At 45.3% G+C, this 27,533-nt stretch overlaps 1 protein-coding gene across 2 annotated transcripts in view; it reads left to right on the top strand.

Annotated features, from left to right (window-relative positions):
* TCF7L1 (transcription factor 7 like 1) overlaps window positions 1–27,533 on the top strand; it is a 204,496-nt gene that overhangs the window by 160,045 nt on the left and 16,918 nt on the right. For both annotated transcript variants that reach the window (XM_029604169.1, XM_029604170.1), the window contains exons 5-11: window positions 6,738–6,870; window positions 7,827–7,929; window positions 14,064–14,147; window positions 15,028–15,171; window positions 16,913–17,072; window positions 19,292–19,399; window positions 21,703–21,763. In XM_029604169.1, coding sequence (XP_029460029.1) covers window positions 6,738–6,870; window positions 7,827–7,929; window positions 14,064–14,147; window positions 15,028–15,171; window positions 16,913–17,072; window positions 19,292–19,399; window positions 21,703–21,763 — 793 coding nt within the window. The remainder of the gene's footprint in view (window positions 1–6,737; window positions 6,871–7,826; window positions 7,930–14,063; window positions 14,148–15,027; window positions 15,172–16,912; window positions 17,073–19,291; window positions 19,400–21,702; window positions 21,764–27,533) is intronic.

Here is a 27,533-nt window from a genome sequence, read left to right on the forward strand (position 1 = left end):
AGGGTCCGGCATGGAAACAGGTTCCCCTCCCTTACCTTGAAGGAACTTGTAAAGCCAGGAGTATGGGGCAGTGCGGGTCTGAGGGAAGCTTGCACTGCTGTTGCCTGTGCTGCATCGGTTTTGTGACTACAAAGTTAGGAGCTTTTTCTCCAGCTCTTACAAGCCAGCATTTTTGAGAATATGAAACAGAGTAGAAATTCTGGACACGGATGTGAATGCCAGAGTGCCTTCTTGCAAGATGTAACCTCCCTGCCTAATGCCGCTGCCCCTTAACCCCCTGTGCTCGTGTGTCCCCTCCCCCCCCCCCCCCCCCCAACACACCTTTCCTTGCATTAGAAATAGATTCACCTGTCAAGCTGCCCTGTTCGGGACTTGCCGCTCAGCAGATGGGAGTTTTTGGGATTTTTTGGTTCCTGATCTTCTCTCTTCTCTCAGCATGCTGTCACCTTGATAGCTGTCAGTTCAGTGCTGGAAAGCCTGGGGGGGGGGGGGTGTCCCTCTGTTTTCTTTTCTTTCTGTTATTTCTCCCCCTCCTTTGGGAGGGGAGGGGTTGAGAATGTGGCTGGATGGCTTTAGTCTGTGGGTGGGCGGGTCAGGCAGTTCAATAGCGTGGATGGACCTTGCAGTCCTGCTTCACTGCCAAGGGTCCCCTGCTGCCTCCACTCTGGCCACAGTTGTCAGTCATTTATTTCTGTTACCTCTTCCCTTCTCTCTCTTCTGGGGAAGCTACAGCCCAAATTCCTGGTGCTGTTGGAATCTCAGGTTTGCCCCATGCAGAAGCTTCTCTTAATACATGCTGAGGTTGGGGGGCTAAGTAGGGACAGAAGTCATATTTGATGGGATTTCCTTTTTTTGTCTCTCTGGCCAAAAAACAAAACTCCTCCCCTGCCCAACCCTCCTCCAAAAAACAAGGTACATACACAAAGGTTCTCATTCAGCTTAACCAGGAACCAGAAGCATGCAGGTGAGGGGTGATCGGGCCATTAAAAGCAGCAACTTTAGATTTCCTATCCATTTCCTCTATAAGCATAGCCGTGCTTCCCAAGCCTTTTTCACTTAAACAGGAACTTTAAGCTAGTGCTATATGTAAAAGAAAGTGGCGTTTCAATTTGATAACTATTCATGAATATGTGCTATCTTACAGGCTTTAAAATGCATTTGATTTGTTGTATTTTATTTTATTGTGCTTTAAGGTTTGTTTGATTTTATTTTTATTTTTTTTACTGTTTTATGCTTTATGTATTAAATGATATGTATGTTAAAGTGTAAGTTGCCTAGACCCATGGATTGTGCGACTGATAGATAACATTTTAATTTAATAATTTAATGGATTTCTATCCCACCTCATGCCATAGCACTCTAGGTAAGTTTTAGACTCATAAGTTGGTAAAATTACAACATTTCTAATTCCAAATATCTAAGACCAAAGAGACAACACTTCACACTCACCAACAAATCAGTTCACTAGACAGCTAATACAATATGAATAAACAATCACGCCTAATAAAATAAAACTTAAAAATATTTAATCTCCCCACCAGCACATTATTTAAAAAAAAAAAAAAAAATACTATCCCAGTTGCTGTCATTCTCCTGCTATTAAGACATCCTTCCAACCCTACCCTACAACTCAGCTAAACATTGCACACCACACTACTGTACAGTCTCATCTCCCAAACCTAAACATCCACCCCCCTCCACAACAACAATCCCATCCCCAAGCAACCCCAATGTGTAAATAGTCTGTAACATGCCCTGGATAAATTACAGTTAAAGGAGTTACTTTCTGGCAAGAGTCCAGAGCTGCTTTGCAGGTTGCTGTGAACCTGGCTGCCCTCTGCCGCCCTTCTCCTGGACTTATCAGGAAGGTGCTGCAGGAATGCCTCTCTCTGTGATGCTCCTTGAAGTCAGGATTGTAGGTTTCCACAGCAGAGGAACACTTTTTTTTCTTTAGACCATTAAGTGCTCTGTTTCAGAAGTAACAATGCCATGGGTTTTTTTGGGGGGGGGGGCGGTTTGCTTTAGGGAGTGTTCACTCTCTTTGGGTCAGTGAATAGCACGTGTATGACTGTCCAGTGAGTCCGGACAAGCTGAACCAATCCTGGTTTTACCCTCCCACTGCATGCATAGCCTTGTTAGTGCTCCATTTCATAAAGGAAATATGAATTCTACCTTCATGCCTCTGAAATTTGGACCGGACCAGCCTGCCCTAGGTGGCATGGAGTCCTCTTGTACCACTAGTTCAGCGCTGTCTATGCTAGGCGGGTGTGAGTAGCACATCTGGATGGCAGACTGGGAGTAGTCTAGATTGAAGATCTGTGTAAAAAAAAAGCACTAGAGATGTAGTCAGTGGAGCTCATGGCACAGAATCTCTAAACGTCAACTAATTCCACAAGCAGGTCCGACAGACAAAAGTTTAAGTTCAGAAAACAGTAGAGCCAGCTCTCCTGTGTGTTTTATTTCCAGGTTCCCTAATTAATCTTTTGACCCGCTGGCAGGTCTTCTCCAGGGCTCCCTTTTGGGCGCTGAAACTTTTGTGAGTTCCTGTTGCAAAGACCAATAGGGTCTGCACATGGCATTATTTGTAAACACAGTGAGCAGGGAATGCTTTCAGATTCCCACTTGCATGGCAGATTGATGCTTTCCAGCAGTTACTTTGAGCTTAGCTATGTCTAAATGGGTAGGGAGTACTTAGCCATACTTTGCAGGTTTAAAAAAAAAAAAAGAGTAGTTATGCGCAAAAAAAGTGTTATGCTTTCTAAATCTTATAAAACGCACTGTACCTTGGCACAGTTTGGTTGGCCGGTTTGGTTTTGCGATGCAGCCAGCATGAAACGTGATGGCTTTTTAAGTGAGTTCTGTGGTGGCCTTAGTGGCAACTTAAGTGAGTTCTGTAGTGGCCTCAGGGCAACTCTCAAAGCTGTTTCCCTGGGTGGACTGCCTTTGACAATTGCCCTTCCTCAGTCAGTGACAATTGCCCTTCCGTAGCGCACATGCGCTCTGCGAGGCAGCGTTCCCAGGGAGGGGAAACGGCTTAGAGACACTTTTTTCACAAGTTCTCGGCTGCCTGCATACGTGGCGAAACAGTACGTTGCTACTTTTTAACGTCCATGCTTTATACTAATTTTCAAAACAAAACTACATGTGCGCTAAGAGCTTCCATGTACCTCCACTACTTGAAAATTGCCGCTCTTTAAGGGCACCCGCACGTTGGATGCACTCTGGTGATATGAAAGCGGAGCTCACAGTCCCTTAACTACCGTAATCACGTCTGTTGTATGCGTGAAACCAGAACTCATAAATGGTGGTGTTGCTCTGTCCCTGAGCAGGTTATTTGTAATAATAAAATATGGCTTTATAGTTTCCTCAGAAGGGGAGGAGGGTAAACTGGTAAGGGGAGGGGTGGGGTCTGGTCCTTTCCAGGGCTTCACCAGGCCCTTGACCTGTTCTGTGCATGTCCAGTGTCTAATATCGTACGGCTTGATCCTTTGCCCTGTTCTGCAAACTCCCCCGCCCCCTATGTCTTTTGCCAACTAGCAGTTTGGTTTTGTTTTTTCCCTATTGGCCTACCATAAGAATAGTCTAGAAATTTAATTTAACAATTTGTATCCTGCTTTCCCAGTGAACTGCAGAAAGCAGGTAACATAAAATACAAATCAAAGAAAAACTAAAATGCAAGCAGTAATAAGAACATATCAAACATCATTTAAAAAAAAAAAAGTCAAAACACATCATCACAAAACAAAATTATCTCCTATGGATCAAAAAAATAAAATCACAATTAAAATATAAATTATATGTACTATGAGCTTTGGAGGATGCATAGGTTCCATATGAAAAAGGGATTTGGGTGGTTTTCAACACTCATGTAAATCCTTTCTGGGCAATTCTGATATTGGGCCAACAAAGTGCCTCCAGCTGCAAAAAAAACCAAACATTTTTCCCCCGGACCAGTACAGCTACCAGATGTCGGCAATGCAGCACTGGATATATAAGAATGTAAACTTACCCAAGCTGTGTGCAGCTTATCTCCTCCCCAGTACTGCCTGAGTGATGGAGTTCCTGGGCTTCTGATAAACTGAAACAAAGCTCCCTTTCAGATAGAGATCCTTATTACTCGACTGCCAGCCCAGACCAGCTGGAGATGTGACCGTTTCCTTCCATGGCGAGTGGCGTGGTCTTTCTCTTTCTTTGGTTTTAACATCCACCTAAACTCCGACATACAAGTAACATGTGGAATAAATAAACATCTTGTTCATTATTATTTTCTGTTTAGACTGCAAGGAAAGGGTTTGAATGCTTTTGTGTTACCTCTTATGCGTATTAAGGGTCTCACAAGTTTTATGATGACTCCAAGTTCTCTACGACCAGTCGGATCCCTGGAATTTTCTTGTTCTGTTTTATTAACATTGTATGCACGGTATGTTCAGTTTACAGTAGGTTAGAGCAGATTTGATATAATTGGCAGATCTCTGGGCTGTGTTCTCATGCTGATGGGTGTGTGATGTGAGCCGGGTGGCACCCCTTTCAGACTTGGCCAATTCATGACTAATGTATTTAGGATTTGTTACTGTAAGAGAGTGAAGTCATTTGGCATGTTGTACAGCTTTCGTGCAAATACTGGTATAAAATATTCTCTCTCTTCCCCTGGGTGCTGTCTCGTGAAGTTCCAGGACTATAAAACCAAAATGCCAGGTGTCTGCTATCCTGAAAAGATGTACCATGTGTACGGTTGCTCATTGGTACCCGTTTCAGGGACAAGGCACCCTGTGCGCCTTAAGATTTCTCAGAGGATGTAAAAGCTGAGCTGAGTGATTCTCTGAAACCTAGCCAATGCTGAAGAAGATCCACGGAGTGACTTGCAAATCCAAACACTAACGCACTGTGGTGGATAGATAAACCCCATTCTCACCAGCAACGCAAGTGGTAGCGCCCTGCTGCTGGAGTGTTCCTGTGCAGGAGAGCGCTGTTCCTAACTTGTTTAGAAAATGCACGCAGCCGTAGCCTAGCTGGTTCAGCTGAGCTCAAGGAGTGCTTTGTAATAAGAAAGCAGCCAGTGGTTTCACCATAAACCTCCAGATCTGACTATCTGGAAGAATGTGTTTGCATTTCTCAGAATTAGACCCAGTGACAGTCAAAGCCTTGGAAAACCTTTACTGAGATGTTTCTTGACATGGGAACACTTTATGAATCTGCTTCCTGCCGAGGCCTCCCTGATATGTGAAACATTCCGCCATTCTGCATGCCCTGGTGATTGGATCTTTTTTAAATCAGAGGCCGGGAATGTGAATAGGATGTGTGATTGCCTTGCCTCTTTGGTTTTAAGTTGTTCCCCCCACCCCCCTTTTTGTGTTTTGGGTTTTTTTTGGGTGGAGGGGGTACTGTTTCTTGACCTGGCAGTTTCCTCCTCCTCCTCCTCCTTTTGGGCTTCCAGCTCATTTGGAATCAGGGCCTGAGATCCCCTTCCCTCCCATCTCAGCCCAGCCTTCACAGACACAATCCTGGGTCAGAGACCAAAGACCGCAGCTTCTCCTGGAATGTGTGATGCCTTTTAATCTGGCTAGTGTCAGTGAGAGACCTTCAAGCCCCTCTCCAGCCCAGGCAAGGTAAATCCTGTTTCTACAGCGTCCCTGTCTCGCCTGAGAGCAGAGTCCTGGCCCAGGAATCAAATCAAAGTCCTTTGCAGGGCAACACAGACTTGGAGCCACTGGCCCCACAGTTGGATTTTAAAAGGATTAGTAGTGGAACGGAACTGGGTTTACGTGCTGATATCACCTATAACTTGTCAGCTGTTTTAGACCGTGAATTGTGTCTAATAAACATATTGAAAGCAGTAAGACAGCAAGTTGTTGGCTTTGTGAACAAGATGGGGTGTGAGAAGTGGGGATGGAATCTGTCGTTCTGGTGTCCTGTGCATGGTCACTGGGATTTTGGCCCCTGCTAGATTCCACTACCAGTGAGTATCCTGGGCATCTTTCTGTAGAAAGCTTTTCATCCCATGTCTTGTTTGTGCATCCTGTCCCATAATATCAAAGTGCAATGTATCTGCTTTAAGTGTACCTGTTATGGTTTGAATGTAGGAGAAATACATTACAGGTAATTATGAAGACCTCCTCAGCCACTTGTTCACTGTAATTCACATCTATCAGCAGTGGGACCAGGAGAGCAAAGGATATATCTTACCCTTATACACAGTTTATTAGAAGCAGACAGCTTATGTCTAAAGTAACTTCCATAATTTACATTAATGTGAGGGTCTCTTGTTCAGAAGCTAGAGATTTTGGTTTGGAGGAAAGGGCTTGTCCTCAGGATAGATATTCAGTGCCACTTAGCTGGTTAAGAGGATGCTGTCTGAAAATTCAGCTGCGCTGACCAGTTGCCGGATAACTGTTTATCTGGCTGACTTAGCCAGATAAGTGCTGATTTTTGGCCTCATCCATCTTAGCTGGAAAATTCTAAGATAGCTATTGGGCTGTCCTATAGATAGCCAGATAAACTTATCCAGATAAACTATAAGATAGCAGATTATATTCAGCATTGCAACCATGCCGCTGAGTATCTCAGCCAAGTTAGCCTAATAAGTTTATCCAGCAAACTCGCTCAGCTGAATGGCAGCTAAATATTGGCCTAAAATATTGGTCTAAAAAAGAGAGAGGTACAAATACCAAGCTAAGTTGCCTGTAGGTTTTATCTCTAATCTCTCTGGCTTTTCACCTTGTTTGTTTTTTTTTCTTAAGTCTAACAAAGTTCCAGTCGTGCAGCACCCTCACCATATGCATCCGCTGACGCCTCTCATCACCTACAGCAACGATCACTTTCCGCCCGGCACTCCGGCCTCTCAGTTCTCACCAGAGATCGATCCAAAGACAGGTGAGCAGTGGGGTGCGTCCGGGTGCACTGAGCTGTGCAGGAGAGACTCTGCTACACTCTGTTTCTGTGGAAGTCAGTGTGGCTATATCCCCCGGCTCAGGTTGCCAAGGCAAAATAAGATGTATGGTGTCAAACTAATCGTTGTTGGGTGGTGCTCTGTACTTTAAGAGACCTTTGATCCTGCTTTGATAGAGCTGGGTTAGGGCCCACTAATGATCTAGCACAGATGATGGATATTAGTGGAATAACAGGGGGTGCCAGAGTGCATGGCAGAGGGGGGAGGTAAGGTCTCAGTACTGGTCTAGCAGTGGGTGCTGCAGGACAGGGGTGAGGTACCCTGACATATCCGAGGGTGAGGATCTAAAGTATCTATAAGAGCGCAGACCAGCAGTGCGGATTTTGAGTCCATGGACTATAAGCCTTATTACCCTGTGCTGTTTGTTGCAACCTGCTTGGTAGCATCTGGCACTGATCGGAGTATTCTGACTTATTTTTGTTGGCATTTTTTTCATGAAAATGTGAATTTTTAGAGCAACATCTGACATTTGTTAAATTCTATAAGAAGCACACACCTTACAATCTTTAGTCATATTGCAGTTTCTTCCTCGATACTTTGACAAATATTTAAAATATCAAAATGTTTCATGTTGCTTTCCAACATTCAGAAATTCAAAATATAGCAAACTCCTCACTAGTCATGCTATGACGTTTTTCCATATAAGCTCATCATAACCTTTTTGTGTGTTTTTTGTTTTGTTTTTTTTTTTAAATAACGTCAAACCCATTTGGCAGGTGTAATGTGGCAGCAGAAGTGACTGGTTCTTGCTGATGTCCCTTTTGTTGCTTCACTTGACCCTCTGCCAGCGTCTGATCCCAGCTGCAGTGCAGCAGCAGCAAATTCCCATTTTCCAAGCTGGACAAGTGCCCCCCCCCATGATCCCTTTCTCTTGTTCTAGGTATCCCGCGTCCACCTCACCCATCTGAGCTGTCGCCATATTATCCACTGTCTCCTGGAGCTGTTGGGCAAATCCCCCATCCCTTGGGCTGGCTCGTACCCCAGTAAGTCTGCATTAGCTGCTTATACGTGTGTTTGCTGTTCTGTCTCTTCATAGCCTCCTCCCAGTTAAACATCCCTGGTTCATCCCCCTCTCCTTTCTCTTTCTGGCTGTCTCCCTTCTCTCTCTCTCTGTCTCTCTGTTCCCCTGCCACCCTTCACCCTGTTCTTTTTATCTGTCTTACCCCCAGCCCCCATTTTTTTTCTGTTTTCTCTTTCTGCCTCCCTTCGTGCACCTCTCTTGCTGTCTGAGTGTTTCAGATTCAGGAAACCTTGTTAGACAGTTTGTACATGAATTGCCAAAGTAATGCAACACCCCTGCCTTGGGTAATAGTGTAACGGGTAGTCAAAGGAAGTGGGAAAACAGGCACAGAAGAGACCCACTATAGGTTAGAACCCCCCAGAGGTTTGTCAGTTCATGAACAACATGGGATAAATGAAGCCTCCGAGCTCTCCACCCACATGATTGTCCAGGCTCCACCGCAGTCGGAAAACATGACCGGTAAGAATACATTTTCACTTAAAGGCATTTAGGAAAAATAAAAGCAAAATGTAACCTAAAACACAGAATAAAACATCACAACCACCATAGCAATTTGCTTTTGAATAGTAAACATAAAGCAAGCCAGAATTAACTAAGGAGAAAGGGCAAGATATGGTTCACCCCTGACAAGGTGACCATTAGTCTGTGCTTGGTGTAGTTCCTCTTATCTAGACATGAACTTCCTTTATGAGCCTGTACCTGTTTGAGAGTGGGCAGCCTTCTTGAAGATGTGCATGTCCATCTGCTGAATGTGCTCTATATCGGGGACAATTTGGCAGCAAGGTGAAGGAGACAGTGGCTCTGATTGAAGGAGCATTAGTATACTCTGCGGTCATTATCAGTGGTGGGCAAGGTCCAGCTGGCCACAGCCTAACAGTAATTTTTTTTTTTTTTCAAAATGTTTTATTAAACAGTATTTCTTCTACAAGGGCCCATTCTTCCAAAGATGTCCTCCCATTGTTCAGTAGCCGCCCACTAGAGGAGGAAAAGGCATCGGCTGAAGGCCCAGCAGCTGTTGCAGCCTAAGCCCAGGTCTAGTATTTGATGTCCTTGAGGCTTGCCTTCTCTAATGGAGGGGAAGGGTCCATGTCTTCCTTCCAAACTGGATCGGTGTCACCAAGGACCAGTGGATCCTGAAAACTAAGTTTGGTTACTATTTGCATTTTTCTCATCCTGCAACAAAATGAGTTTGTCTTCAGCTCTGACCCTGCTCAGTCTGTCCAACTGCAACTGGGAGTAAAGTCACTTCTACAACAGAAGACCATTGAGGAGTGTGGCCAGGGGTGGTGGTTCTGGTATTTTTCACATCCCCTAAAAAGTCAGGAGGGTGGAGACCTACTCTGGACTTGCAGGGGTTAACAAATAGTTGGTTAGGGAGAGGTTCAGGATGAACTTCCTGCAGATGATTTTCCCCTTCATTCAACCAGGTGATTGGATATGTGCTCCAGACCTGAAAAATACGTATGCGTAAATTCCCATTCACCACACCCACCAAAAGTTCCCTCAGGTTTGTTCTGATGCACTACCAGTACGAGGTGCGTATCCTTAGCCTCTCGTTGATCCCAAGAGAGTTCATGAAGTGCCTTGCAGCAGTAAATGCACATCTGTGTCAGCGGGAGGCTCCCTTACCTGGATAATTGGTTGGTGAATAGACTATCTCTGATAGGAGTTCTAGAATCCCTTAGGGTGCCCTTCTGACTTAGCCAGCCTCTGGGGTCCTGGTCAACGTCCCCAAGTCCAACCTGACTTCATATGAAAGGATCCAGTTCATAGGAGCCTGTTTAGACAATCAAGGAAGAAGGCTTTTGTGTCACCAAAAGGGCCACATTGCTAATGGACCTAGTAAGATGTTTTTCTACAAAGGGACTGAGCATCAGCAAGAATGGTCCTGGTTCTTCTTGGACATAATCTGCACATGCTGGGCCTTCAGTGGGTCCTCAAAGTTAAATCAGCTCTATCAACTGTTAATCCCACCAAATCTCTGTAGCCCCTGAGATGAGGGCATCCCTTCATTGGTGGATTAACACACTTATGTTCTCAAAGTTGGTCTGTCACTGCATGCCCCAGTGCATCATCATATTGGCTACTGACCTTGGGAGGGGGGGCATACAGACCCAAGGATCATGGTCCTCAATGGAGACATCTGAGGATCATCCAGCTGGAACTGTGAGCCACCTGGTAAATACACTAGGAACATGTTCTCAGCTGCTATTGGGCAAGACATTTTGATCCAGATGAGCAACCAGATGGCCATATTCTGCATAAGAAAGGGAAGCACAGGTTCGTATGACCTTGGAATATAAGCATGAGCCAGTTATTACAATGTCTATCTCCAGGTGACCTATCTTTTTCGGAAGTCCAAAACAAGTTGACAGGTTGCCTCAGGAGAATGCTGTAACCACAAAAATGGTCCTTGGATCAAAAGGCCACAAATGATTTTGTTCAGTCTTTGGAAAAAGCTGGTGATCGACTTGTTTGCTTCAGGAGACAACAAAAAGGTTGAACAGTTCTTCTGTATGCTTACAAGCAGCCACAGTTTAGCTCACAATGCTTTTGTGCTAAACTGGAGCACTGGTCTACTCTGTATCCTGCAGTTCCTCTGATTTTCCTTGACTCTCTTCCTCCACACCAAATGCTTATCTGAAAAAAAGTGTTAAATCTTGTGATATTGTATAGCTTACAAGTTTGCTGGCAAAGAGTTCCAAAGCATGGGCCCAACAACTCAAAGACTCTTTTGCAGGCCTTAGCCAAATGCACTAGCTGCGGAGACTGCCTGTCCATAAGGCCACAGCTTGAGAAAGCAGATCACAAGATGGCCGATAAATTCTCATACTGATACAGAGAGGTGCATCGTTATTCAGCGATTTGTAAATAATCCTTGCAGTCTTGAATCTTTATTCATCTGGCTAGCAGTTCAGTCTGTGGTTCCATTGGGGAGCACGCAGCCTCTCCTTGCATGGAAGCGCAGCAGACCCTGCCACCCAAACCTGCCTGCTCATGGATGTTGAACAAGCAGTAGTCCTCTCCTTGCTTCTGTCTGAGGAGCTGATTTCAGGTGGAAGAGGTTCTTGGGTTGGTGCGGGACCAGGCCAGTTGAATCCCTTCTTCCGTGGTCCGAGGGACTTGCTTCAATATCTGTTCTGACTCTCATTCTCCGGTCTTAGCACATCTTCAGCTTGTTTATTTTATATTTATTTGGATGTCTTAGTGTCACTGTGGCATGTCACTAGCAGGTAGAAGGAGGGTTCTGGTCTACCTCCACCTGTTACTATTGGAGCTCATGAAAGGATTGTGGCAGTCCAAGTCTTCGGTCAGTAAATCTCCGGGATTTTGGGACCTCAGCATGGTCCTTTCTCAAGTCAGTGGACTTGAAATTTCTCATCTGGAAAGTACAGTTTCTTGTTACCATCACTTTGGCACAGAGTTCGCAGTTTACAGGCACTGGTTTTATATTCGCCATACCTGCAGTTCTTTCACTACACATTTAGTTCTATGCACTTCCCATTTTCAGAAGGAATTTAGGAGATCTGCTTGCCACATTAAACTATTCTGCTGGCTTTCTAAGACTACATGTGCACAGAGCAGAGCAGGGAGCCCCAGCATATTAGCTGAGGAGGGCTCAACTTGATGGTTATGCTTCTCAGCTGTTTGCAGCCTTCCGATCCCAGTAGATTGGGACAGGCAGTTGTCAAAAATTGTACTTGGGCTAGTGGAACACACTAGTGGTTATGTGCTGGTTGGCTTGCAGATTTCAGACTTTGTCAGTGCTCACACATGGCAACTTAAGTGGCTCATCTCAGGACCACTTCCAGTGAAGACATTTGCACAGCTGCTACTTGGTTGTCATGTCACAACTTCATGTCCTACTGCTGCCTCAACAAAAGGGACTGTAACTTTGGACAGGCAGTTTTTCAAAGCCTGTTATCTCAGTAGTCCTTGCTTCACACTGCAACCCCCAGCTTAGGACTCCCACATGTTATAGCTAATTCATGCCTGCTTGTCAACAGAGAAAGTAAGCTTGCTTACCTGTAAATAGGGTTCTCTATAACAGCAGGATGAATTAGCCATACTCAATACATGCCCACCTCCCTGGAAAGTCGACTACCTTGCTAAAACTTAAGCTCTGGAAGAGACAGAGGGGCTTACAAGGCAGCAGATGTGCAGGGACTTCCATGCATCCTTAGTAAAACTTACTGAGCTCTGACAACTGGGTCCATGTCTGTGCCTTGTTGATGACGACGACATGTGTTATGATTAATTCATACCTGCTGACTGTAGTTGAGCACTGTTGACTGGTAAGTAAACTTGCTTTCTCTCAGAGCTATTCGAGCTTCTGTTTCTCTTGCCTTCGTCCACCTCTCCCCAAGGATTTTATAGACATTTATTACTGCTCATTCTTTTGTGGGAAGCCTTAGATTTTCTCTCAGTTTTGGGAAATGGCTATCTCTGCATTTTACTCCATATTGTTCTCCAGCATTGCACTGGATGCAGAGTCTGGCTTCAGAGGCTTTCCATTTCATTTTATGTCTCTTATGTTGTATTAGATGAGGGTCGATCTCGGTGCTGCCTATGTGATAGATGTGGGGTATCTTACTAGGGGTTGAGTTTCTGTGTTAGGGATATGTAGCAGTCTAATTTGTTCTGTTTTCCAGTAGGAGGAGGTGCACTAATTTTCTAGGGCAATGTTTTCCCAACCTTCTCCTGGAGGCACACCTATCAAGTCAGGGTTTTAGGATTGCCACCATGAATATGCATGAGCTGAATTTGTATACACTGAGTCTGCAATGTATGCAATCTGTCATGCATATTCGTGGTGGCAATCCTGAAAACCTGACTGGTTAGATATGCCTCCAGGAGAGGGTTTGGAAGTTGTCTCGGGCCTGTTGCAGTGTTGCCTTTTCTTAGTTGTAGTTATTGCTGTTTGAGTCTTGGCAGTTGGTTCTGGTTTGATATGGCAGACTTGCTACAAAGATATTGTGTGTATTTGCAGGATTCTTGCATCATAGAGTATCTGGTAGTGGAAGAAGTTCTCTCTAATTCAGGAAACTTTATATTGGCAGGACAATTTGTACATGTGTCCTAAAGTAATACATAGTGGTTAAAATTAAAAAAAAGATAATCTGTTCTTCCTTTTGTCTCAGCATTTGCATGGAATGATTTTGGCCACGGTTACTAAGTTTTCTTTGTGTGTGTGTCTGCGTGTTTTGTTTTTTTTTGTTTTATTTTTAATAGTTCTTGCAGCTGTGGTACTTACTCTGTGACCTGGGAACCACGTTGTCTCCCTGCAGTTTCAAAAATTCCTGATCATGCTCAGAATTAAAATGTTACTTAGCAAGGTTACAAGATCCTAACCAGGGAATGTAGCAGACTGTGACCCAGTGACTGACACAGTCTGACTGCCACTATTTCATTGCATGCTATACTGATAAGGTGGCCTTGGTGATCCTCTAAATGTGTTACATGAGGCAACGATCTTATAACATTTTTATAGTGTGTTATCCAAATAGGATCCTGCTGCAGGTTACACTTGATTGCCAATATTTCAGAAGCATGCGTGCTGCCATCTCTAGGGTGGATGGACCTGAAAGCATGAAACTGGCGGTGGTAGAGGGGGAAAGGAGCGGGTTGCTGGCTGTTTGCCCGATGGGACTTGATACGGAGACTCTGTGGCTTGCCTAGGTTCACGTGGAGATAGTGTTGGGTTTAGAATGGAAGCACAGGAACACTGGGCCTCAGGGTCACAGAGGGAAGATTCGTTCTCTAATCCTTTCCTTCTAGAGAGTGGCAGGGAATCTGAACATCAAAGAGCCCCCACCATGGTGGTGTTTCCATGCTGCTCTTCCCCTCTCTTCTCCACCATTGGAGCCTGGCTCCATGATTCTGTCGCTACCTAATTTACCCTGAAAATCTTGTAGGGGAGGGTATTTCTTTTTAAGGGTGAAGAAAACACGTTTTCAGAACGTGAGCAATAATTCCTTTATGGTATTTCCTGCGGGTCTGTGAGGGTTTATTCCTTTGCCTCACTGCTGGTGGTGACGCACTGTTAATTGGTTTTAAAACTTCCCTCTTTTTTTTCCTTTCCTTTCCTTGTTCTAGGCAAGGCCAGCCTGTGTACTCCATCCCTCCCGGGGGCTTCAGGCATCCGTACCCAGCCCTTGCGATGAACGCCTCGATGTCCAGGTGAGCAGGAACGCAGGTGTAGATGGGGGGGTGGGAGTCGGGCAGGTAGACCTGGGAACTGTTGCTGGTAGTGTGAAATTTTATTAGCAAACTTTGGCCAAAAACACTAGCCTTCCCCCATCTAACACACGTCATGGTCCTCTGATAGCGTGGTCTTCAGGGACTTGCTTCTGTCTGTAATAGGGATAGAACTGAAGAATCAAAAAAAATTGAAGGCACCAACAGCAGATACATTTTTTTTAAAAAATGATGTATATATATTATATAATGAGCTATGATGGGAATTGTGTACTTGAACTTTTAGGGAGAAATTAAACCTTTTTTTTTATTTGCACAAGCATGGGTGGGTAGGATACCGAGTGTGCAGTTTGAGGTGGGTGTGGAAGACTTTTAGCCGCCTTCTGTTGACTGTTCTGGTGGTGATAAATTCCTGCCAGAATGTCCAAGCAATTTTTAACCGGGGTGTGAAGTTTTATTGTTTTTGTTTTGTATTTAGTTTTATTCTGGGTGTGATTGTGTTGTCTGCTTAGGGTTGTAGAACATTTATGATCAGAGTGCTTTATAAATCTTTGAAAAAAAAAAAGATTTAGTTGGTTTGGAAATTAAACTGTGGTTTATGTTGACTTTTCCTTTCCTTAAGGACCCAAGTGTAAAGAAGCAGGGATTAGCATATGGGTTTACTAACTTTTTTGTTTTTCTAATAATTCTTTTGTCTTTGAGCTACAAATTCAAGTGTTTCGTGTTTTGTTTTGTTTTTTTTTACCTGCCTGAAAACAGAAGGTTAAGCAGTTGGTTATCGTATACATTAGCAGCTTAGTGGATGGTGTTGACTCACCAGCGTTGAGATTGTGTGTGTCTCTCTTTTTCTCTCTGCCAACAGTTTGGTGTCCAGTAGGTTTCCTCCTCACATGGTGCCACCTCCACATCATGGGCTGCACACGTCCGGGATCCCCCACCCTGCCATCGTGTCTCCAGTGGTGAAACAGGAGCCGTCCTCCGGCGGCATGAGCCCCAGCATTAATTCGTAAGTCGCCGGGCTGGGATCTTGGTGGTTATGCGTGCGCCCGATTTTGGCTGGACTCCAGCTCGGCATGGTAATACTTAACTGCTGGTGATCACAGTTTATCTTGACCGAGTGGACATGGATATCCGATTCCTTGTCCTCCCGAGGGGTTAACTTCTTTTTTACAAGAACACTGAACTCTCCTACAGTGTCTGAGCTTGACCCTCTGCTAATATGGGAGGGTGCGTTTCCAAGCCGTTTCCACAGATGAAGCAACGTTTCTCCCGTGGAATGGGCCCCTTCGCAATCACCCCACCCTGTATGTGGGGAAAGGCCACCTGCAAAGGTCCACAAGGTGCCTGCCTTTACCCCCACCCGTCGTGCTGGAGGCAGGACAAAAAAATGCTTATCTCGGGGGGGGGGGGGGGGTGTTCCAGAAGTTATGTGCGTTTTCAGCAGAAAAGGGAGGCACAAAAGTCCTGTGGGTTCGGTTTTTTGTTTGTTTTTTTTCCTTTAGGTAGTTTTCAAAATGCAAATACATGCATACTTTCACTTTGAAAACTGGCACAACACTGGTGGGTAAAATGTATCAAAGTACCAATGGACTTTGTCGCAACTGCCCCCATACTGTTTTATCAGTAGAAAGGCAATGCAAAGGTATTTTTGGTTTTGTTTCCGATTTTTCATCTCACTTCGGATATCAAGATGTATTTTTTTTTCAAGGTGTTCCTCTCTCCCTCCTACCCCCGTCCCATTCTATGCCTCAGTAACACTGAGGGGCTGCGGCGCTGATTGTTGTGGGTGAGCCTGCAGCAGTGCCCCACTCGGGTGCATCCGAACCACAGACGTAACATAAACTCGGGTCGGGCTTGGGCAGCAGGGCCACATAAGGTTGGCAAACGCACATGCAAGTTACACCAGTTTCCAAAGCTGACTTCCGGACATAAGTGGGCTTTGGGAGATTATCCCGCCAAAATCTATCCCCCCCCCACGCAAGTTGCACCTGCTAAATCCACCCCCACACAGGTGGTTTTAGCAGGTGCATTGCTTTTAAATCCAAAAGTCTGCACACGAGTCCAAAACCCTCTTCGAGCCGGCCCCTCAGGAACGCCTCTGCTCGGTCCGGGTAAACCTGCATCCCAGCCTGAGCTGCTCGAGTGAGTTTACTCACAGCAGCAGGGTTGAAAGTTGCCCGCTAACTGCAAAACTACACAAGGTGAATTGTAAAACCTCTCCAGATGAGGGAGAAGATGAAGGAATGAGTGCCAGCAGAGAGGGTGGTGGCGCAATTCCTGAAAGCCCTGGGAGAAGGGGAGGGTGCTTAGCAGGGTGGTCAGAGAGGGTAAAAGACAGTGAGCCAAGAATTTCTGCAGGATTTCACTAGGAATGGGCAGAAAACCTGAGCCTTGGGGTTTATCTGCGGTTATATTTTGTTTCCTACTACTAGACCTACAAATAGGTAAATGCAGATAAAGGTTGACTGGAGCACCTTAAATAGAAAGTTTGTAATACATCTAACACGCAGTGCGGCCTACAAGCCACAAAGGGGCCCGTGTGAAGCATTTTTTTCCCATGCAAGCAAAATGAGCAAAACCTTCCAGGCTGAGGGGTCCAAAGGGACGGTAAGTTAGGGTTTGAGGTATGGAGGTTGATATTGTCTGCTCCAGAAAGCAAAGGGAAACGCTGAGGCTGGGACGGGAGTGGAGGGTGGCTGGACAGGTTTGGTAGCAGGGGAGTTACTTTCTGTCCTGGTTTGCTGAAGGAAATCCCCTGTTACTGTGAAGAAGGAAGAGGAGAAGAAGCCGCACGTGAAGAAGCCGCTGAACGCGTTCATGCTGTACATGAAGGAGATGAGGGCGAAGGTGGTGGCGGAGTGCACACTGAAGGAGAGTGCAGCAATCAACCAGATCCTGGGGCGAAGGGTAAGTGGGGGGCGTGCCCTCTCTGTCCGGATCCTGCCAGGTACTTGTGGCCTGGGCCGGCCGCCGTCGGACCTTTTGATCTGACCCAGTGTGAGTTTTGTCTTCCCTTCCCTTCCTCCCTCGCTCCCTTAGGTGGCTCTCAGTGAAGCACTGGCTTCCAGAGGTGCTTTACTAGTTTATGGTGTAGGATGCTGCCACTGGAGTCTTAGATGGGTAACCTGCTGCCCCCGGCCTGGAGGGAGGATCCTCGGTAGCTGTGAAACTGTTTTAGAGTAGAAGAGTTCCCTTGTGGGGAACAGAGATATATTTTTCTAGAACCTTCCCAGTTAAGGTCCTTTCTCGACTCTCGCACCAACCCCCACTTAAACTTACTGTTTAGGTGTATGTGAATACATTAAGTGGAGGTAATCGGGGCGTTACAATAGTTTATAGTTTATTATTTCTTTGTATAATGCTCCTCGTTACCAGCTCTCCCATGTTTCCTTTATTAATTGAGTACAATATAGTTAAATTGTATTAGACAATGAATAATTTTCATTTTGTGTGAATTACCTTAATTGTACCCAAATATTTCCTTAACAAGTGAATACTTGGATGTATCTTAAAAAGTAATAAATAAAAAGTTTTAAAAAAAAGAAGAGTTCCCTTAGGGCCGCGGCTACCCACATATTAGCACAGAGCAAAGCCACTGGTGCAATCAGAAGTCTGAGCCACTTAGGTTTAATTTTTTTTTTTGCCCCCGTTTTTTATGAGAACTCTTACTTCCTCAGTGGTTTCCATGGGGCTCCTCTGTGGTAGATGAAAACCCTGGAGAGAAACTGAATCCCTTCGCTAATCTTTTAAATCGCCTAAAGTGGCCTTCACAGCGATGGGTGTTCTGGGCGCCCCCTTTCCACCGCATGCCCGCACCGCGCCGGCCCCAGTGGACAGGGAGCATAGGCAAGGTCTCCTGAGCTCCAGTGCTGCGTCCAAGCCACCAGGGCTGCTCAGAGCAAACTTCTCCGTTAACCTTCTACCCTTTTAATGTTCTCCGTTCTAGTTTGTGCGCTGGCTTCAGGATTTGGGGTACAAAGAGGCACGTTCGGGGCTTGGAAGAGCCCCCATGTGGCAGCTCACTTGAAGTGTTTTCCCCCCTTGCTCTCCCCTCTTACTGGAGCAGGTGCAGTAGGAAGGCTGGTGACAGTACCCCTAGTATTAGTAATGTGCAGCTACAAGCTGCGGGGGGGGCCTCGGGGGGGCTGCAATCTTTCACTTAGAACGAGAGTTCCCACCCTGAGCAGGGCCTCCTGCCTGTGTCGTCGGGTAACTGGCTCAAACTTTTCTTGCAGATATGAGTGCCAGCGGTCTGCACGTACCAAGTGTAAGAACAACCAAGGAAAGAGGGGGCAGTGTGTACATCATCTGTGTGTGCCTCACCTCTGCTGGTGGCTGCTAGCTGTACAATGCTAAAACTGGAAAGCAAACCGTTGGATCACTCACTATAATGTCAACTGGTGTCTTCAAATTTGTGTACTCAGCCTGGCCTTCCCAAAGACCAAGATTTATAAAGAATAGAGCAAAAATTACACTTGTGAGCAAACAGCAGGAATAGAAAAACCTTTGAGTCAGAAAGGTAGAAGCCAGGGTTTCAGTGTTTAAAGGCGATGGTTGAGTGGGCACATCGTGGCATGTGCATGGTCGCACAGCTCAGCACTATAATGCCCAACCTTTTAATAAATAAATAAATAAGTCACACATAGCTGCCTTTTTGGCATAAACCTCTTTGGAGTTGCATGTTTTCTCAGTATCCTGAGCCATGTAATGCCTCCGATGTCTCCAGAGTCTGTGGGATTCTCATCTGGGTGACTTGGCCCAGTAGGTGTAACCTTCCTGGATGTTTAGGGAGGTGTGGGGTTGTGATCCAGACCAGGGAATCTCTCCTCTTCTCTTTGCAAGCATACATACCTGAGTGTTCAGGAGCAGTATTCAGAGTCCAGTGACGATGGGCCCATTACTCCCAACATTTCTGAGATTCCATGCACAAGAATTACTTAGATGTGGGCATCAGCATCGCATGTTTTTCTTACGTGTGAGAATCCATGGTTCCCATATAGTCCAAGCCTTTGCTGGACCCGATTCCCTGACTTTTCTCTCCGTTGCGTAGGTGGCGTAATGGTAGAAAGATTGGTAAAAAATATTGTGATATTTAACCTGCTTCTCTTTTTTTCCCAATCCTTCAGTGGCATTCACTGTCCCGAGAGGAGCAGGCAAAGTACTATGAACTGGCGAGGAAGGAACGGCAGCTTCACTCCCAGCTCTATCCCACTTGGTCAGCCCGGGATAACTATGTAAGTCGTTCCCCCCCATCCTGCATTGCTCCAGTCTCCAGATCCCAGAAATCTCCTGTACTCTGAAAATTCACTTTTTTCATAAGTGCTCTGGCTTCTTTGTAGGCTATAATACTGTTTTTTTTGTTGGCCTAGCGCAAGAATTATTCAATGTGCTTGAACTGTTAAATCCCACAATGGTCCCCTTTGTGAGGTGTCCTAAGAGAACAAAGGGACCTGCTTGGTTTTGAACCTCATCTGTGGCAGTTCTTACACTGGTCTGCTAATCTTTCACAGACGCCAGCCCTTATTTTAGGGCCAGTACAGCTACCAAAGCCCTGCACTATGCAGAGCAAGCAAAGAAAGCTTTAAGAAGGGGTGGGAAGAAAAGGTTTGATGAAGGCACTTGGAAACACGCGACTGAAGTCTGATTTCCTGGTCCACAAAGAGAAAAGAAAGACTTAAACGGACAGATAAGTTCGCCCCCATGCTCAGTTCCTGATGCAGTGCAGGCACTGGGGACTCGCCTTCGATCCTGGGCAGGTGAGAAGCTCTCAGATGCCCCCAGATTGCAACAAATCCATAACTTTTATCTGCCCGACTGGCGCGTCCCTGCCCAACCCAGTCTTGCATCTTGAGCTTCCCTTTGCTGTTCCCACCAAACGGTAGTCAGAGCCTTAAATATTTGGAGCTGTGTTCCTTGGGTCTTATTTTGAAAGTGATTTGGTTTGTCGAATATCTGCGCGTGCCGCCAAGCGATTGTGCTGTAAATGGAGCCTAAGCTTTGGGGATGGTTCACAAGAACTTCGCGTGTTGTGTGAATTTTCTCTCTCTCTCTAAAACGAGAAGGCATTGAGCTGGCGCCTTTGACTTAGCACAATCTTGCATTTTAGCTCAGGAAGGTGGTGTTCGTCTCCTCTCCTCTGTGGCACATCATGGAGACCGTCTTGAGCTTTTTTTGTTAGAAGTAGCAGGAAGGCAGATGCTGCTACAAGCCACCCCTGCTGGTGAGAGGAGGGTGCTGAGGACGTCCTCTTCCAGCCCCCAGCCAGAAAGAGAGCTGGGCTTGCTGTTGGTGGGGGGAGGGAAAGTTAATTTAAAAAAAAAATAAAGGTGGCTTTTCCATGGATCCCCTTTTCCCAGAGCACTAAATTCTTGGGAAACTTGCAGATTAATGAAAGGAAATGTTGTTGTGTCTTAAACATCTATGAATGTGAAATTTGGGGATGTTTCAAATGACTGTATAGCAATAGATGCTGCTGAAAGAGGTATCTTGTCGCAGTAGTGTCACACTGTCTAGGTCCAGGGGGACAAGCTGAGACAGTGCTGGGTTTACCCCAGTGTATTCGGGGAGATGTAATTTTGATTTTATTAGGGAACTCCAATAGGGAATCAGACCCTACATGTGTTGGGGTAAAACAAAGACTGGCAGAGCTTGTCCCCGAGACACAGAGCTATATCTCATCCTAATATTACATAAGTGTCAAGTAACTTATCAGTTTGAACTATCTAAGAAGGGGGAGCACAGTGGAGAGATCTGTGAGCTGAAACTACCTGAACGGATGCGCTCGTGCCCTAAGTGATGTCATGCACAGCACCTGGGAGCCTTCAAAGTTTCTCCCACTGGTGCTAGCAAGATGTTTAATGTTGACTGCACCTTCCAAATCTCATCTCCATTTATTGGTTTAAAAATCACTTTCTCACCTGCCCAGAGAAAATGGTCTGTGAAGCTTGGACTGTGCTCTTTTTTCAGCAGCTTAGATCTTCAGATGATAGAGCACACATGGTTGAGTGATACCAGCTTAATGTTTGATGCATGTACTGAGGAAGGACCACAACCAGGAGTTTGTACTCTTTCCACTATGCAATGTTAAAGAGGAAAAAAATATACATAGGTTAATTCTGGAACCTAGTAAAAATGCATTGGAAGCCGTAGAGCAGTCAAACCCCGGCCCACACGAAGGCCTGATTTTTATCAGCAGTAAGTACATTTAATAAATCTGTGAGATTATCTCTGCTGCACAGCGTTGTATGCAATTTATAGCACATCAGGAGACAGCGACCGCTTACATTAGCAATGTCAGGGTGTCCCTTCTGTCTGCTGATTTGATTTTATTGATCCCCCCTTGTAGAGAGGACAATGAGAACCAGCTGATAACAGTGGGAGCTCATATCCCTCAATCGGGGGGGTGGGGGTGTGAGGGAACATCGAGGATTTGGCCTTTCTGGATTGGGGACAGTTCTTCTGGTTAAGGGGGGAAAATATTGCTCCTTGATGGCTTCCTCCCCACTAGTGTGACCTCTTCGGTCTCTGTATCTTCCAGGGCAAGAAGAAGAAGAGAAAGAGGGAGAAGCAGTCACAGCTGCAGACACAGGAAGTTGACGGTAAGTATCTCTTGTGTCCGGTGATCTCCTGGGGGAAGGCCACCAGCTATGCCTCTATTCTCAGTGTGGCTTGAGGCTCTTAATGTGTGCTGGGTCAGGACTGTCCTTCTAACATTTATATCTGAGGCCTGGGAGCCAGAGACCTATTTCTCTGCTTGAAAACGCAGCTTTTCAAGGCCCCAGAAAGGCTGGGCTTTGAGACTTCTGGCCATCCTAGTGCTTTCTGCTGTTCCAGGTGGCGTGCTTGCTGCCACTGGCTTCCGAGAAGCTGTGGCCTATTCAAGAACAGAAGTGATGGAGCCATTTGTATAAAAGGCTGGATAGAGAAGTATATGAAGGAAACCTGGATAAGATCCCTGTCCTCATAGACAGGGCGGGGGGAGGGGGGGGAAAACAATACCCCTCATGTCACAGCTATATTTCTGATTGAAAAGGAAGAAGACGACATGGCCTAGTGATTAGTTCAACTCCTCTCTGCCATTGACTGTGTGACCCTGAGCTCCTCACTTTACCTCCCTGTGCCTCAGTCACTGACTCTGTGTGACCCTGAGCTCCTCACTTTATCTCCCTGTGCCTCAGTCACTGACTCTGTGTGACCCTGAGCTCCTCACTTTACCTCCCTGTGCCTCAGTCACTGACTCTCTGTGTGACCCTGAGCTCCTCACTTTATCTCCCTGTGCCTCAGTCACTGACTCTCTGTGACCCTGAGCTCCTCACTTTATCTCCCTGTGCCTCAGTCACTGACTCTCTGTGTGACCCTGAGCTCCTCACTTTATCTCCCTGTGCCTCAGTCACTGACTCTCTGTGACCCTGAGCTTACTACTTTATCTGTTATGCACCAGTTCTAATCCCATTTCTGCCACTGAGGACTCTGTGTATAAACTTGAGTGAGTTGCATAATTACCCTATGCCACCAATATTGTTGGAAAAGTACTTGCTGATCTGGAAAGGTAAAAAAACCTGAATTGCCCCGCTCATGCTAGAGGCTTCCGGAATGCATTATCTGTTGTCATTTTTCTATTTATGGAAATGTTCAAACTTCTGCATGGCCCCAGGTATGGAGATGTATAATTTCTTGTCTGTCTTTACAATTCTAAGGTAAAGCATTATATTGTGATTATTTGATGGAAACTTTTCAGTTCTCATCTGCTGTCTGGTGCATAGTGCTCTGCCTGTTTTTCTTTTTATCGGGGAATATAATTTTGGTACTTTTGCTAATGCCTCCTTCCTTAGTAAACATCTCTTTGTAGCGAACACCTAGAGCCAGGTTTAATTGGAGAGGATTTGAAACCGGAGAGCAGAAATTAATTTGCTGCCTCATCACTAGTGCACCTGGTTAAGCACAATCCATGTCTAACTTTATCTACTAATTCTTGAACTCGCATGACCCTACTGCCCTAGCATAGCTCGGTTTAAAAAAGATTTGGAGATGTTCTGGAGGAAAGGTCCGTAGACAGTTAACCAAGTAGACTTGGGGAAAGCCACTGCTTATCCCTGGGTGTCAGCAATGGGAAATCTACCTACAATTTAGGATCCTGCCAAGTACTTGTGACTTGGATTGACCACTGTTGGAAACAGGATACTGGGCTTGCTGGATCCTTGGTCTGATCCAGTATGGCAACTTCTTATGCTCTTACGTTGTGTTTATATATTCTGCCGTTCCAACAGCAGCAACTCCATTCATATATCAAAAGGGGGTACTGCAAGCCCTGTTGTGTTTTATTGTAGGTGATGGCAATAGCCGGTAATATATATCACTGGAATATTTGTTTATGACCTGCAGGTCATGGGATGAATGTTGAGGTAGAATTGGAATCTGAGGCCTCCGATTTCACAGCTCTATGATCTGTTCACAAACTTAAAACTGACTTTGCTTTCTTCCTATGACAATCACTTGCAGTAAGTGTAACACACCTTGTGCATGTGTGTGTAACACACCTTGTGCATGTGCATGTAGGCTTCTACCTAAGCTTACACCATTCCTCTTCTCCCTCCCTCCTGTGTTACCCTTCCCCCCTCCATTCCCTACCTCTCCCCCTCCCCTTCTCACCTCACCTCTCCCCTTCCCTGAACTATTGTTATTTTATATTATTCCCTATAATTGTACATTTTGTATATACCTGCAATCTTCGCTTACAATAATTTACTAATCTAATTTTATCCTTCTGTCACTTCTTCCCCCCTTTTTTCTCTGCTTTTACTATCTTGTAATCATGTTATTCTAATTTTAGTTTATGTTTTATTTCCCCTTCCTTTCCTCTTGCTCTAGTTATTATGTTCCAATATTTTTTAATTGTATTATGTTAAACCTGTTCGATGTAAAGCGCCGTCACTGGCACTAGTTTCTTGTTACGCTGTGAACCGATGTGATATCTTTGATGAATGTCGGTATATAAAACCGTTAAATAAATAAATAAAATGTGTGAAAGCTGAGTTCTTGGGAAGATGGAGATCCTTCTCTTGGATATGGCTCTTGGTGATCTTCCTGTTTTTTTGCCTAGGTTAACCACTTGATAGAAGGGGATTACCAGGATTTGATTCTTCTGCTCCCCGGGTCAGCTGTAGAAGTACTGAGAGCCCCTGTGAGGATGGGGGTGGGCTGTTGGCCATTGCACAGTGGAAGCACCTAGTGGCCAAACTTTGTGTCCATGATTGCAGGGTACTGGAGGGAGTCCTGGCGCATGGCCACTGGCCAAGAACTGTTGCTGTGCTGGGCAAACTTAAGTAGGTTGAAGGGGATATAATTGTGCACCAGCTAGAGTTAGTTGATTTTATTCTACATTGACAAACAGAATTGAATTAGCCATGACACATGGGTGACATTATCAGACAGTACTGAAAAAGCCAATTTCTCAAAGCTCAGTAAAAGTCTTATGAGCCCCTACAGTATTTGTTTTCCCTTCCTTTGTCAAGTCTTAGTACGTTGTTGGTGAAAACACCTTGGTACCAATGCTACTTACCATCAGCAAGTAGAACATTCACCTTATTTCCATATCCAATTCATGTGAGGATTTTGTCCTACTAAACCTCTGGTACTTGGGGTCTTAAAGTTGTCTTAGCTCATCTTATTGAAGCCTCCTCATAAGCCTTTGTAGTCAGTTACTTTGATATTTCTCATGTTGAAACTGCTTTTTCTATTAGCCATGCTGTCTGCTCGATGGGTCAATGAATTACAGGCCTTGGTCTTTTATTCCCCATACCTGCAGTTCTACAACAGGTTGGTCCTGCATAGCTATCCTAAGTTTCTTCCAAAAATGGTATCAGCGTTTCACATTAATCAAGCCATTGTTCCCCCGACCTTTTTTTCCCAAGGCCACATGCGCATAAAGGAGAGAAGGCCCTTTGTTCATTGGACTGTAAGAGAGCCTTGGCCTACTGTTTGAGAAGGATTGCACCTCATTGTCTAGCTTCTCAACTGTTTGTATCGTTTGATCCCAATAGACTGGGAGTGGCAGTTGCCAAGAGAACTCTAGCCAATTTAACAGTGGACTATATTACACATTTATGCTCTAAATGGCTTACAGATTACAGACTCTGTCAAGGCTCATCAAGTGAGAGCCATAGTGGCTCACTTCAGAGCTGTTTCTATTAAAGAACTTTGCAAAGCTGCAGCTCGATCTTCTGTACAACTGCACATCCCACTGCTACAGTCTGGACAACATGTCTCAAAGGGACAGTGACTTTGGACAAGCCTGTTCACTCTCTACTGGTGGAGCCAGGTTGCTTTTTTTCAGTAATTGCTCTGCTATGTAACCCTCAGCTTGTCCCCATGTGTCATAGCTAATTTCTGCTTTTCTGTACACTTTCCCAGGTTGCTTGGATCTTAATACCTGCCCTTACAGCGTAAGGGGTAATAGACATGCATCGAAAGTGCAGGGCCAAACGGGTGCTAAACGGTGTGCTCGACTGAGTGCACCGTACTGTATCGGCCTGTTACTGAGCTTGTGCACAGGTTCCAGCACATGCACGCTACCTTGTGAGCCGGGGGGTGGGCAGGTGAGTAATAAGCAAGGCTAAGCCATCCTGCTAAGGAGAACTCTTTCTACAGGTAAGTAAACTTGCTTTCTCCATTGACAAGGAGGGCTGAAATACTACTTTTCTGTTCACCCGCCGACTTAATATCCTAGCGATATTAAGTCGGAGGCACCAAAAATTAAAAAAAATAAAAATAAAAAATCTGCCTGCTGGTCAGTGGGTTAAAAAAAAATGGACACCGGTAAAATTGAGCGTTGGTTGTCGGACCTGCTGACAAGCATCCCTAACGCTAATAAGGAGGTGCTAGGGACGTTCTATTGTCCCTAGCGCCTCCTTATTAGCACGGCACCTAATTTAAATGGAGAATTGCGCGCCTAGGAGAGAGGAGCCTGGGTGTGCGTCGGGAGAGCAGGCGCTCAACTCTGAGCACCAGCTCTCCTGCGCTTTTTACAGAGTCTGCCTATAAGACTTTTATTCAGCTGTGAGAGATGAGGTCCCATTCAGCATGGTCAGATGACATTGCCCATGTGTTGTGGCTAACTCCTCCTACTGTCTGTGGAGGTTTACAGGTAAGCAAACTTGCTTTTTAGGCAGCATAATCAAATCAAGTATAAAATTAGGGAGGAAAAATCCCTCGGTAGTTGCAAATGAAGGCTCATTGTGCCAGATCCCAGCCCTGAGTACAACTGAGCTGGAAGTGCAAAGGAGCAGGAAAAAACCTGCAGGGCCCAAATTTAAAACAAACAAATGGAGGAGGGGAGCAAGGGATTACCAGCCACAGCTGCGTTTGTGATTGTACTAAAACGTATTAACATCAAATGTTCATGCATGGTAATTAGCTCACATTAATAGCTTCTTAAAATAAAATGCAAACAAGTTCTGTGTGTGTTCACCAGCATTGAAGTTCGCACAATTAATTATCTCAAAAGCTTATCTCTGCCACCTTGAGATTTCATTAAGCTTTTTGTGTTTAATTTTGCACATAACATGTTTTTCTGTGCACTGATAGAGGTGTAATGAACTTTTGCATGGCTTTTGCAACTTTGGCATACGTTTTTACGGGTTAACTCTTATGAGCTAATTAACTCGTGTTAAAAACACTGGAAATGCACATAAAAGTAGATTGCATGCACTAATACCACTTTTAATGCATGTTTAACACTCGTGAAAACATTAGTGCACTTAGTACACTGGCCGCCATGTGTTAGCCTTCACGATGCCCATAAGATCATCTGTTTTGGTTAGGAGTCTCTGAATTCTTAACATTTGAAGGTGAGATATCCCTAGTGTTAAGTTCACCACATGCCCTGCCTTCACATGCCTAATCTGATTATGCCTTGTGTACTGGCAGAGAAGTCACTTTTTCTTACATGCTTGATGGCAGAGTTTTGCTTTCCCAGTGGGGAAGGACTGTGAGGCAGGCTATGTATGTAGCATCGTGTTTCTGATGGGAGTCCGCTAAGGTTAACAATTTAAATTGTCAATTCAGCCACCAGCTCTGAAGCTACCAAAAACCTTGGTGAATACTCCTGCTGCAGCAATTAATGGGTATTTGGCCTTAGCGTCTGTTCCCAAGCTCATCGCACGGTACCGTACTGCATCACATGGCAAAGTGCAGTGCTTGAACCTTCGAGGTCGACGGTTGTGATGTAGCTCCTGAGAAGACTGAATTGCTGTCCTGTCTGCGTATGCAACACCACAATCTGGAGGTGGGGTCAGGTCAATCCAGCCTGGTGTCTTGTCTCTTACCTGGAACCAGGCAATTAAATCTGCCTGTTTCTCAGTCTGCAGTCCT

The sequence above is a fragment of the Rhinatrema bivittatum genome, chromosome 5 (genome assembly GCF_901001135.1).
Source record: "Rhinatrema bivittatum chromosome 5, aRhiBiv1.1, whole genome shotgun sequence".
Lineage (NCBI taxonomy): Eukaryota > Metazoa > Chordata > Amphibia > Gymnophiona > Rhinatrematidae > Rhinatrema > Rhinatrema bivittatum.